We start from the raw sequence: 13,213 nt of genomic DNA on the forward strand, positions 1-13,213 counted from the left end.
CAGGGAGCTGGACGGGAAATGGAGCAGTTGGGATATGAACCAACACCCGTATGGGATCCCAGCAGTGCAAGACAGAGACTTGAGCCACTAGGCTACGGCGCCAGGCCGGGGGTATTGAACCTTTTCTAATCCTTTCTCTACGTGTGTTGGGATAACCATGGGTTTTTTGTTTTTAATTCAATGGATGTGATTTCTGACATTCATTGATTTGCATATTTTTAACCACCCTTGAAATTCTCAGATAAATCCCACTCAATCCTGATGTATGAATTTTTTATGTGGTTTTGGATTCGGTTTCCTAGTATCTTGTTAAATCTTTTCATCTATGTTATGAGGGATGTGGGTTTGTGGTTTTTCTGTGTTTGTCTTTTAGTTTTAACATTTAAGTAATGCTGGATTTATTTAAAAAAAAAAAGTTTGGCAGAGTTCCATCCTGCTCAGTATTTTGGAATAGTTCGATGCGCATTTAGAGTGACGTCGCCTTTGTCTGATGGATTTCAGTATGAAGTAAAGGCATCAGGTCCTGAACTTGTCCTTGGTGGAAGACTTTGGTTTCAGTTTCATTGCTTGTCATGAGTCTGTTCAGGTTGTCTATATCTTTTTGATTTAGTCTTGGTGAGTTATGTGAGCCCAGGAAATTCTCCATTTCCTGAGGTTTTCCAGTTCGTTAGCATACACTTCTTCCTATGATGCTTTGTGGACCAGTGGTGTCAGTTTTAATGCTTCCTTTTTCATCTCTAATTTTACTTATTTGAGTTTTCTCTTCTTTTTCCTTAATCTGGTCAAAGGTCCGTCTAGATATTTAGCTTCTGAAAAAACAACCACCTTTGTTGTGTTGATCCACGGGGTTTTTAGTTTGTTTCATTTATTTCTGCTCTAATACTTACCATTTCTTGACGCCTGCCAAGTAAAGTTTTTTTCTTTTCTAAGAGTTCAAGATGCAGTGTTGGATCTTTGCAACAATTCTCTTTTTTTAATGTAAGCATTTAATGCTATAACCTTGCTTCATTCTGCTGCCTCTGCCATATCCCACAGGTTTTGATGTATTTCAGTTCTCATCTGTTTCAAGAAAGTTTTTGGTTTCCTTTTGAATTTCTTCAATGACCCCTTGATCATTCAATATCATATCTAACGTTCAAGGAGACATGAGTATTGGTTAGAGAAGATGTGTGGGATGATTTCAGACTTTTTCAATTTGCTGACCTGATTTGTAGCATGTTGGGTAGCCTGTCCTGGAAAAATATTCCATATGCTGATAAGAAAATGTGTATTTTGCAGCTGTTGGATGAAATGTTCTATAAATGGCCTGTTAGGTCCATTTACTCGACAGTACCATTCAATTCCGATGTATCTTCATTGACCTTCTGTCTGAATGATCTGTCCCTTGCTGAGAATGGGGAATTAAAGTCATCCACTGTTACTGCATTGGAGTGCTTACCATCTATATTTGGGTGGTTTTGTGTTGGGTGTGTATGTATTTACAACTGTGATATCTTATTGTTGAATCTTTTATCAAAATATAACCTCCGTCTCTGTTTACAGTTTTTTATTCAAACGGTTTTATTCGATATCAGGCTGGCCACAGCTGCTTGCCTTTGGTTCCCCTGTATCTTTTTTTTCTACCTCCTCACTTTTAGTCTGCGTGTCTTTGTGAAGTGAGTTTCTGGGAAACAGCGTGTTGTCGAGTCAGGATCTTTTTTTAATCTGATCATCCGATCTACGTCTTTTGGTTGGTGAATTTCATCCATTTACATTCCAGGCTAATACTGTAGAAAAGAACTAAGCCCTATCACCCTATCATTTTGTTTGTTGGATGAGGATTGCACCTGCTCTGTGGGACAAATTACACAAAACAAACTGTGTAATTCAAAGCATGAACTAGTAGTTAACGTTTCAATATTGGTTCAGTAATGATAATGTACTTGCAAAATGCAAGATCGGTAGCTTTTCAACACTGTTTTTTGCTACATCTCAGGGGTTTTGATATTCTTGTTTTTATTTTCATGCATTCAAAACAAAGTTTTTGCTTTTCTTATTAATTTCCTCACTGACTCACACGTCACACAGTAGCATCATTTACTTCAGGAAGGTCTTTGATTTTCATTTCTTCAGAGACACATTGGTCATTCAGCAGCATGTTACTTTACTTCATGTTGTTGTAAATGTTCTATTTTCTTTCCTTTGTTGGTTTTGCTTTATGGTTTTTCATTTAAGGGGATTATAGTAACTGTGTAGTAGGGACTGTCATATACAGATGTGAAGATACGATGCAGTGTGCATCTGTATTTACAAGTCAAAGGTGGAATTCCAGCGAAACTGTCTTGGGACCCTGCACTTGCGTGGGAGACCTAGAGGAAGCTCCTGGCTCCTGGCTTTGGATTGGCTCAGCTCCAGCCGATGTGGTTGCTTGGGGACTGAGTCATCAGACAGAAGATCTTCCTCTCTGTCTGTCTCCTCTTTTTATATCTGACTTTCCAATGGAAATTGATGAATCTTTACCAAAAAAAAGAGGGTCTGGTTACTTAGCTAGCACCACTTCCTCACAGTGGCAGTAGCCAGAGCCAGGAAGGAAATCCAGATAATCTGATATGAAATATGGACACAAACATTGGATTTAATTAAGGACCACTGGATAAAACACCTGTTCCCAAAGAGAATCTTGAGGAAGAAGAACGTAGTTGGAGATAACTGAGACTTACTAGAAAGATTCAAAGATTCATAGCTAACTCATATTAGTACAAAGACTGGTAGAACAATGAGATTCCCACAGTACGTATAACCTCGTGTATATGCGTAATCAGGTTCTCGATGCAGCGCGAGCATCATCGAAGCAAGATTATGGTAGTTGAGGCATAAACCAATTTCCAAGAAGACTTTGTGGAGCAGCCAGATGGTTTCCTGCCCGTCCGGTTATCTCTGAGTCTAGCGGTGGTACCCCAGGCTTCGTCTTTGAGGGCATTAACTTCGTCCGCTGAATCCTGAGTTGGGGGGTGACTTGGGTCTTGGTTTGACAGTCGGGAGTATCAACTGATGCAAATTCAGCTTGAATGGTGAGGACAAGAAGGAAGTAATGTATTTCAGGTAACCTACATTTGCATTCAATAACCATACATCACTTAGATTAAATTAATTAAATTAAATAAATATAGGTTTCTGTTTCCCCCGCTGGCTCCTGTGGGTCTCCATGTTTGAACATCCTGCTTCACTTGGTATCATTTTAGTGTTTTCCAGGCAGTGTGTTCACTCCATGAAAACCGCCTTATCTGGTATTCACAGTTGTGGAAATAGCATCTAGCTCAATCCTGAGCGGAAAACACTTCCGTGGTAGTTTCCAGGGTAGTACATGCACAGGCAGTGGTCTCGGACTTGGGGTCTGTACCCGGACCACCAGGCTTTAACTCCTGACCCCTCCCTCACCGTATGCGTGGCTGGGGCAGGAGGTTTAACCTCTCTGGGCTCAGTGCCATTTCCTGTGAAATAGGTACAATGAACAGTGCATAACTCCTGATCCTGTGTGGCCCTTGAATGAGCATCATGTATTAAAAACATTTTAAAAATGATCAACGTATAAGTGAGTATATAATGCCATTTTCATTATCAATATTATGATTTCTCAGAGTATGATGAAGTATGTATTTGAAGGAGGTACAGAAAAGAGAGAAGTAAAGAGACCTCTCACGTGCTGTTTCACTCCCCAAATGTTCGCAACTGCTAAGGCTGCACCAGGTTAAAGCCAGAAGCTTCTTCCGGGTCTCCCACATGGATACAGGAGCCAAAGCTTTTGGGCCATCTGCCACTGCTTTCCCAGGCGCATTAGCAGAGAATCGGATCTGCAGTGGAGCAGCCGGGACTTGAACCAGCTCCCGTGAAGGATGACAGCACTGTAGACAGCTACTTAACCCACTGCCCACCTGTGAGCCCTTCAGCTTCTGCTTAAGAACCCACAGAGTTTTGTATTTGCTACTTGGAGTTTTGAGAAGTGACAGTTGTGGCTGAAGTAGACAAAGATACGGAGCACGGCTCTGGGAGGCAGACAGGCCAGCCAGCCTGGGAGTTGAATAAGCTGTAGAGGCAGTGTGGGTGTGTTAATACACTGAAAAAAATGTTTAACGTTTATAATAAACTGCGCACTTTTCAGCTGCTTCCTGCACAGATCCGCTGAGTCTGAGAAGTCAGTGCGTCCCTTAGTCAGTCTGCTCTGTCCTTTGCTTGCCTGGGACCGCGCGCTAGAGGACCCTGCACCATCGCGCTGGCCCCGCAGTGCTGCTTGTGGGGGACGGTGCTTCCTACAGTCTCATTACAGTCCTGTTCTTCCCACTCACCACTTGATTAGCTCAGCACCGACGGGTACCTCGGGAGGGTTTCGAGGAACTTTTTTGATGGCGGTTTGCCATCCCATCTCTTCCCCGCTCCCCCCACCGCCGCCGGCACACACGCCTGCACTCTCATACTCACCTCCCAGAACCCCCGAGACGGAGCTGTAAGGAAATCTCTGGCCTCCTTGGGTTCAGCTGTCACTGCACAGCACGCAGGGTCACCCGCTGCTGTCTGCCCACTGTGCTGCCCTCAGCTGCTCCCTCGCCACAGAACGCTGGCCGCCCCTGCTGCCAGCAGACCGTACACCTGCCAGCCACATTTCCATCAGCTTGTCTTTCTTGCTTCTTCAATGACTTCTTGGCATCTTAAGTAAAACCGAGCTTACTAAATGTTGAATGCCACCAGGTGAACAAATACATAAATTGGGTACTGCCCCTGTGCTTTTGGGGGGGGGCATGTTATCTGTGGCTCAAGCAGCTGAGTTTGCATGGCACACCCAGCACCGCATCCCCAGGCCCAGCACCCTGGGGTGAAACTAGGGGTGATCTGCTTTCTCATGTCCATTTCTTAGAGCCAAGGAAAGAACATGTTCCTGAGTTGTGTTTCAGGAGAGTTTGCAGTGCATCCAACCAGATGCAAGCATGCTAACGTTTCCTGTTCTGCAGGAGTGATTTAAAATTACACTGCACTTGTGTATTGGACATTGAAAAATCTTAAAAACAACAACAACAACACTGAGATGGCTCTTCAGATTTTATTTTTTTGAGTTACAGTCGTTCTAAAAAATGTTCACACCTGCTCACTCTTGTGTTTTTCCATCTTTCTTTCTAGAATATTTTCCTTCCTGGATATAGTAACTTTATGTCGGTGTGCACAGATTTCCAAGGTAGGGTATGCTCCAGGTTTTTGGTAACTATCCAGTTTTATTAGAGTGGGGCTGAGTTCCAAATGAAAAGCTCCTGTCTTTGTATCACAACGCTATCATAACTCTGCATTTGAGAATTTGTTTTCATGCACATCAAGAAGAAAATGTGGAGGGATCAAAGTTGGGCCAAGACTCTTAAGGCCCTCAGACAATGTGTGTCGGTGATTTCAACCCCTCTTTTTGCCTTCCACCTCCTAGGCTTGGAACATCTTAGCCCTGGATGGAAGCAACTGGCAAAGAATAGATCTTTTTAACTTCCAAACAGATGTGGAGGTAAGCTTGTTGGCTACAGTGTTTACGGAAGAGTTTTGTTAAATCAGGAGTCAACTCTTTCCTGTCTTTTTGTTTTTCATTTAGTTGTATTAGGGCAGCACAAGTGTGGAGAAGAGGGAGGAAGGCCTGGAAGGTATTTGCGTAGATCAAGGCATTTTTCTGCTTGCATTTATCGTCCATCCAGTGTCAGTTTCAGATGACTTTGGCCCCTGATCATGAATTGTGCCACTCAGCTTTTGAAAGCCTCCTTCCGTGGCCTCTGGCTGTCCTGCCCCTGGCTGCCTTGCAGGGTATGCCATCAACCACCCTAGAAGGGACAGCCACCGCACAGCTCACGGGTCACAGACCAGGCTGCCGAGGCGTGAGCCCCTTCCTGTGCTGCTGCCCATAGCTTCCTTTTAGCCAGCACACCCAGTGTATCCCACTCCGCTCCGCTCTGTCTGCACTGGGGACCTCCTGCTGCACCTGCAGCCCGAGCCGCCCTCCGGCACTTCTGTACCCAGATGGACCATTGTCTAAAGGCTTGAGGGATGGAGGGCCTGAAGCCAAAAAGTCCAAGCAGGGGCACTCCTGGCTCAGTGCTGCAACCCCAGGAGAGGAGAGGATGGTTCGAATTTGATACCAAGAAAGCAGAAATAACCAAGACGCTGGCCCTGCAGGGAATGTGGTGATCTGAAGTGGCCCATTGTGGCCACAGAACTCTATGAGTGATTCCGGCCGGTTATGACAAAAATGAAGAAGAGGGTATGTTTAAAGCCTTGTGTATTCCCAGGATCCTGTCATAGTTATCTGAAAACTGGCAAAGTTGACTAAAACATCTTTGCTATTAAACGTCACATTTCTGACGTGACAAAGAGGAGTGCTCACCATTGGACAGGCAGTCCGTGCTTGGAGTGCTTGTTTGAGGTGCTTCAAATTTCAGAATTTATTATCGACTCGATGGTAACCAGTAATTGTTTTTTTTTTTTTTAACTAAGGTGTATGTTTGTTGTCTTTTTGAAATGGAGAAAAGAATGAAAGTTTGAGAGTGCTGTGTTAGTAAGGCAGTGTCATCAGAGCACCAGGGCCGGGTGGGGAGTCCTGGGTTCTCACTGCTGGCATCTCTGGTTCCCATCCCACTCCGGCCAGGCAGAGCCCACAGGAAGTGGGGCCGAGCACAGACGCCCCCACAGTTGTGCTGGCAAACCCTTCCATCCTCTCATGTCCGGTGCTCGGAGCTTGGCAGCAGCCAGGGACCTCAGGGCTGTCCTGGGAGGGTAAGCTCAAGCTCCTGGCCTCACCAGTGGTCCCAGGCCTGGGTGCTCTTCAGTGCTCTGTACAGACTCAGGCACGTGATGGCAGTGGCTGCGGCCGTGACCCAGTGAGCAGGCCAGCGTTGAGGAGCCAACGGAAAATGAAACTCCTTAAGTAACCTTAAACTTCACATATACAGAGAGGAGAGACAGAAGATCTGCCGTCCAATGGTTCACTCCCCAGGCGGCCACAAGGGCTGGAGCTGAGCCAGTCTGAAGGCAGGAGCCAGGAGCCAGGAGCTCTTCCAGGTCTCCCACACAGGAGCAGGGTCCCAAGGCTTTGGGCCGTCCTCGACTGCTTTCCCAGGCCACAGGCAGGGAGCTGGATGGGAAGTGGGGCCGCCAGGATTAGAACTAGTGCGCATATTGGGTCCCGGTGCATACAAGGTGAGGACTTCAACCACTATGCTATCGCACCGGGACCCAAACTACACATCTTTTTAGAAGACCCCCCCTTGAGAATTGTTTTACTTCAGTGTTTAAAATAAGTATCACTTCTTCAAGTACCTTCATTACCTTTTACTTTATGTATTTACAGAATTCCAGCTGCCAACTTTTAGCTCACTGCTGTCTATGCATATCTGAGGAATACTTACGAATATATCGGGCCCAGCATGGTAGCATAATGGCTAAAGTCCTTGCCTTGCACGCGCTGGGATCCCATATGTCCTGGTGACCCCACTTCCCATCTAGTTGCCTGCTTATAGCCTGAGAAAGCAGTTGAAGATGGCCCGAAGCACCCAGCCTGGGAGACGTGGAAGAGGCTCCTGGCTCCTGACTTTAAATCAGCTCAGCTCCAGCTGTTGAGGCCACTTGGGGAGTGAATCAGTGGACGGACGATCTTCCTCTCTCTGTCTCTCCTCCTCTCTGTATATCTGAATTTTCAATAAAAATACAAATAAATCTTAAAGAATGTATCTACCATCGCTTTTATATATACATATGTATCTCCATATCTGTCTATGGAGAGAGAGATCCACCAGTTTGTGGTTTGATAGTTACATAGAGAAATGGCGCTTCAGTCTAGTTTGCTACCCTCAAGTTTTTCCCTTGGGCTTACATTTTGAGAACGGGTTGAATCATGAGTGAAGTGGTAAGTCTCCTCCAGGAGGTGCCAGGACACAAACCAGGCTTTTATTTTATTTGAAAGACACAAACCTTCCATCAGCTGGCTCAGTCCCCAGATGCCTGGCGGAGCCGGGGCTGCCCCAGGTCGGAACCAGGAGCCCAGAGTCCCATCCGGCTCTCCTGTCGTCTCTAATTCAGACATCTAGTTGCTTACTGAGGTCCATGCAGGCCTAGAGTTTCCTTCCTTTTTTAATTTAAGTATTTAAATGTTTATGTTGGATTTCTAAGTCATGATTTTTTTCCCTTGTTGACAAAGATCTATGGTTGACTTCATTTTTTGCTTCCAATAATAATAATAATAATAAACCTAGGCAGTACCTACGTAAGTATGAAGCAGGCCTGGTAGTGTGTCAGAGTGCGTTAAGCCTCCGCCCGTGATGCTGGCATTGCCTGCGAGCTCCAGTTCAAGTTCCGTCTGCCCACCCTTGTGCCTTGGAAAGCAGCAGAAGACAGACGGCTTAGGGCTCTATAACCCGTGTGGCAAACCCTCAGTGGAAGCAAACAGCCTCCAATGCTTGCATGTCCTCGATGCACGAGGGCTAGAACTGAGATGCTGGGGCACATTGCACCATCTCTTCTGTTATATCGGAAACCTGCATTTGACGCCTAAATGTCACGTCGTCTCGCTGTTGGGGAAGTAACCTGAAAAGAATGTGCTTTGTCCGACTCTTGTTCCGAGGGCCGAGTGGTGGAAAACATCTCGAAGCGGTGCGGTGGGTTCCTCAGGAAGCTGAGCTTGCGGGGCTGCATCGGTGTCGGGGACTCGGCCTTGAAGTAAGTCGGACGCTCACGCGGGGACTTGCTCTGGCTGGCGCCTCGCCAGAGGAAACCAGGCGGATCGGATGCGCTCCTCCCGTCAGATGCTCTCCCTGACAGCAGTGAGAGCGCCATGACTTGGGCGCAGCAGGCCTGGGTGGGAGTCCCAGCGCCGCCGCCCTAGCGAGAGGACAGATTGCCCCTCCTGGCTGAGGCCGCTGGCTGTGTCCTGCACAGCGCAGCACGGCCGTTGCCGTCCCCCTGTGTCGTGGGCGTCACGTGAACTGACACACTCGGCAATATGTTCGCCTCTCTCCTATTCCTCCACATTGCCATCTTTCCAAGTTTCCCCCTCGTAGCGTCAGCTAAAATTTAACATAAACTATGCTAAGTGGTTTTAAAAAGATTTTCCTTGTGTGAGTCTGAATTTTGCTTACTCATAATGCGATGTGCATATTATGTTCGTTTTATTATAGTTAGCAATAGTCTACCCTGTTCAACCAAATCCTTGCTCACTTCTTCCGGCAAGTCATTACGTATTGGAACTGTTGCCGGACCACCACTAAGGACACACACCTTGAGGGGTTTTCAGAGACGGACACAATTAAAACTGTCAGGTTTGTAGCCTTCTGGCCTCTATATTGTGTCAGAGGTTGGCTAAAGCAGGACACGCTGCCTGGAAGAGATGTTGTGTTCTTGTAGACCTGAAGACTACCCCACTGTGCACCAATCACAGACCATAAGAACGTATGGAATGGGGCCCGGCACAGTAGCCTAGTGGTGGCCCATCGGCTAAAGTCCTTGCCTTGCACGCTCCAGAATCTCAAATGGATGCCGGTTCATATGCTGGCAGCCCGCTTCCCATCCAACTCCTTGCTTGTGGCCTGGGGAAGTAGTCGAGGACGGCACAAAGTCTTGGGACCCTGCACCCATGTGGGAAACCCAGAAGAGGCTCCTGGCTCCTGGCTTTGGATCTGTGCAGCTCTGGCCATTGGCGACCACTTGGGGAGTGAATCAGTGGATGGAAGATCTTCCTCTCTGTCTCTCTTCCACTCTGTATATCTGACTTTCCAATAAAAATGGATAAATCTATATATATATATCTATATATATATATATCTTCTCGCCAGTGAGCCTGCTGGGTGAGATCTTCTTCCCCTTGTCTCTGAAGGAGGCAGTAAGATGCCCTGAGGCAGGACTCGATCTGATAAAATGCAGGGGTCCAGAGCTGGTCCTGTGGACTGTGCTAAGCAGCGAGTGGGCAGTGCAGGCTGTTAAATGTTTTGTTCCCACCGAGGCAACGGCCACTGAGACTTAGCTTAGTCCCTGCCAGCCAACGCGGGAGTCTTACTGCTGCCTGAGCAACCACCAAGTCCTACCAGGGCGAGAGATGAGTGAGTTCTCCTGGGAGACTTTGGGGGAGCTGAGTGACATCATGGCACAGGACAAGAAAGGCTCACCCCTTCATTTCAAACCGACGTGTTTCTGTAGAGATAGGTGTGTGAAGGAGGGTTGGTTGACAGTCCACCCAAAGGTTTGCTTCTCCAAGTGTGGTCCCTGACCAGCAGCACTGTGCTCTCTTGAACAGCAGGTGGCAGCAGCGATCCTAGCTCCCCTGTCACAATCCGCCCTGTAAGGAAGACTAGCTCATCTGTCTTGCAGAGGAACCAAACTTTGGGGCATGCGTGAATGGTCACACATGCCCTCTAGTGGCCACCGGGAAAGTTGCAAGTTTTTTGTTTTGTTTTTTTTTTTAGAAAATTATTATTTTTTTTTAATTAATTACACTGCATTATGTAACAGTTTCATAGGCTCTGGGATTCCCCCCACCCTTCCCCATACCCTCTCCCCACGGTGGATTCCTCCACCTTGTTGCAGTGTTACAGTTCAAATTCAGTTGAGATTCTTTCATTGCTAGCACATACCAAGCATAGAGTCCAGCATCTTATTGTCCAGATAAATTCAACGGTTTCTTGGGGAGACCATCTCTGGTCTGAAGGTAGAGCCGGCAGAGTGTCATCCTGATCAATTAAAAGCCCCAACATAACATCAGCGACAATTTACCACGTTGTGGAATTAATTGACATGGTATTGAGTAACCAATATGTTAAAAAAAAAAAAAATGCAAGTTCTTAACCACATCCTGTGACTTCTTCATTGACATTTAAATTTTGGTTTAGATACAACCGGATTCTATACACCTTAAAATGGCTATAGGGTTCTATTCAGCTGTTTTGTGTCTATTTTCATTTTAGTAACTAGCAGTTTATAGTGTTGAGGCATAATTTTGCTGAACCTGGCAGTTTTTCGGGTAGTCTAGACTGGCTTATAACTCCAACAAGACATATGTCAACAGTTGAGGTGCAGAACAGTTTTAGGAGGGGTGTGCAGAGAAATCTTCAATCCCCCAGTGAGGAATAACTTATCTGTCTTGCAGGGGAACCAAACTTTGGGGCGCGCCTGGTTCCGAGCGCGAGGGGTCACGCATGCCCTCTGGTGGCCACTGGGAAAGTTGCAAGGGTTGTTTTTTCATTTAAACAAAACAACCACTTTTCCCATCTAGGACCTTTGCACAGAACTGTCGAAACATTGAACACTTAAACCTCAATGGGTGCACAAAAATCACCGACAGGTAAGTCACGAGCGTGAGTCTGAAAATCCAGTGGCCGTGAGGGGGCGGGGGGGAGAAAGGGAGAGAGAGACGTGGTTGAAAATGTCTTTAGGGCACCTGCTCTTCCCCAGCACGTGTTACAGCCTTAGCAGGTTCTGTTCCAAGCTGAAGCATCTGGATCTGACCTCGTGTGTGTCCATCACGAACGGTTCCTTAAAGGGGATCAGGTAAGGGTGGCCGGTGTGGGTCCCCCCACCCCCCAGAGCATGCCCCTTTCCGCCCCCGCTCTGAGCACCCCGAGCTCGGAGCTGGAACGGAGCCCCGAGCCGTATGCGAGGCTTTCGCTTCCCTTCTTTCGTGGCAGTGAGGGCTGCCGAAGCCTGGAGTACCTGAACCTCTCGTGGTGTGACCAGATCACCAAGGACGGCATCGAGGCGCTGGTGCGAGGCTGCCGGGGCCTGAAGGCGCTGCTCCTGCGGGGCTGCACACAGGTGTGGGAGCCTAACCGGGAGGGCACCTCTCCTGCCTGGGGGGGACCCTGCTGCCCACTGGCCCGCTCACCCGGCTCCTTCCGCTTTTGTTGCTCCTGGGTTTTTTTGGTGGGGTTTTCTGTTTTGTTTTGTTTGTCTCTCCGCTTAGTTAGAAGACGAAGCTCTGAGACACATTCAGAATTACTGCCCGGAGCTCGCGAGCCTCAACTTACAGTCCTGCTCCGTGAGTGTCTGCCTCTGAGAGCCCTGGGTTGCCACCCTGGTCCCCCCACATTCCCACTTCCACCCCAACCCCGGGGAGCCTACGGGGGGCCCCCTCAGGCAGCAGAGGCGACTGGCACATGGCCACTGGCCACTCCCTTGCCTCCCAGTCCTGGGTTGGCACGGGTGGGGGTGCAGCGTTAGGAGAGCGGCAAGTCCTGGCCCACACTTCAGAGGATGCCCTGAGAGTCAGGTGCTGGGCTTGTGGGCAGAGGGCAGAGACGGGGCAAGGGAAGGCAGTGGACCCAGCTGTTTGCTTGGTCGTCAGACCTGCACAGCTGCACGGCCAAAATCTCACTGCCTGTTTATTTATTTATTTTTTATAAACTTGGGGGTGGTGGCGCCCCTCATGTTGTCTCAGGACGGGGTTGCCAGTACCTCGAACACATGTGCAAGAGTGAGCGGCATTGTCCGCAGGGCGCTGTGAACCCCGGGCAGCCCAGGGGATGCTGCTCCCAGCTGCTGCCTGTGCACCGAGTCCAGGGGTGCCCTGGCAGGCCCTGGGAGCCACAACTGTCACATTCTGGGCTAAGCTTGTCCTTAGGGCCGGAACGCTGCACACGTGGGGCCTTGGAGCAGCACTGGCCCCTTGGAGTTCAGTGGAGATGGCATGGTGCATTTCCGCCATGTAGTAATTTATTTACTATTTCTAATTCTCGAAGGCATTTGAGGAAAGCCTGTGCGATTTATATAGTGAATATTTACAACATTCATCTGTATTAAAACAAATGAACCAACTGTTAACGTGGCACTTGACTAGGAACATCTCATTTGCTTTAGGAGTCAGGCTGATCTTCTAGCATAAGTTTATGAATTTTTTCCTGAAACAAAACAAAAATAAAGGTCAACTCCTCATCTGTTTAGGTGATTTCAGGGTGAGAGAGAAGTGGAGTTTTTTTTTTTAAGATTTATTTTTATTACTTTTTTATTGGAAAGGCAGATATACAGAGAGGAGAGACAGAGAGGAAGATCTTCCATCTGATGATTCACTCCCCAAGTGAGCGCAACGGCCGATGCTATGCCGATCCGAAGCCAGGAGCCTCTTCCGGGTCTCCCACGCGGGTGCAGGGTCCCAAAGCTTTGGGCTGTCCTCGACTGCTTTCCCAGGCCACAAGTGGGGAGCTGGAAGGGAAGCGGGGCTGCCGGGATTAGAACTAGT

At 47.8% G+C, this 13,213-nt stretch overlaps 1 protein-coding gene across 3 annotated transcripts in view; it reads left to right on the forward strand.

Moving 5' to 3' along the window:
- The window catches only part of FBXL2 (F-box and leucine rich repeat protein 2), a 43,344-nt gene that overhangs the window by 24,217 nt on the left and 5,914 nt on the right, over nucleotides 1-13,213 (forward strand). Inside the window, exons 3-9 of one of the 3 annotated variants that reach the window (XM_040964248.1) lie at nucleotides 5,149-5,203; nucleotides 5,441-5,515; nucleotides 8,615-8,709; nucleotides 11,255-11,323; nucleotides 11,434-11,529; nucleotides 11,667-11,793; nucleotides 11,942-12,016. In XM_040964248.1, coding sequence (XP_040820182.1) covers nucleotides 5,149-5,203; nucleotides 5,441-5,515; nucleotides 8,615-8,709; nucleotides 11,255-11,323; nucleotides 11,434-11,529; nucleotides 11,667-11,793; nucleotides 11,942-12,016 — 592 coding nt within the window. The remainder of the gene's footprint in view (nucleotides 1-5,148; nucleotides 5,204-5,440; nucleotides 5,516-8,614; nucleotides 8,710-11,254; nucleotides 11,324-11,433; nucleotides 11,530-11,666; nucleotides 11,794-11,941; nucleotides 12,017-13,213) is intronic. The other 2 variants (XM_040964265.1, XM_040964257.1) reach the window with 2 other exon arrangements.

This window comes from Ochotona curzoniae, unplaced genomic scaffold (genome assembly GCF_017591425.1).
Source record: "Ochotona curzoniae isolate NIBS_2020 unplaced genomic scaffold, NIBS_Ocur_1.0 contig_1302, whole genome shotgun sequence".
NCBI classification, from domain to species: domain Eukaryota; kingdom Metazoa; phylum Chordata; class Mammalia; order Lagomorpha; family Ochotonidae; genus Ochotona; species Ochotona curzoniae.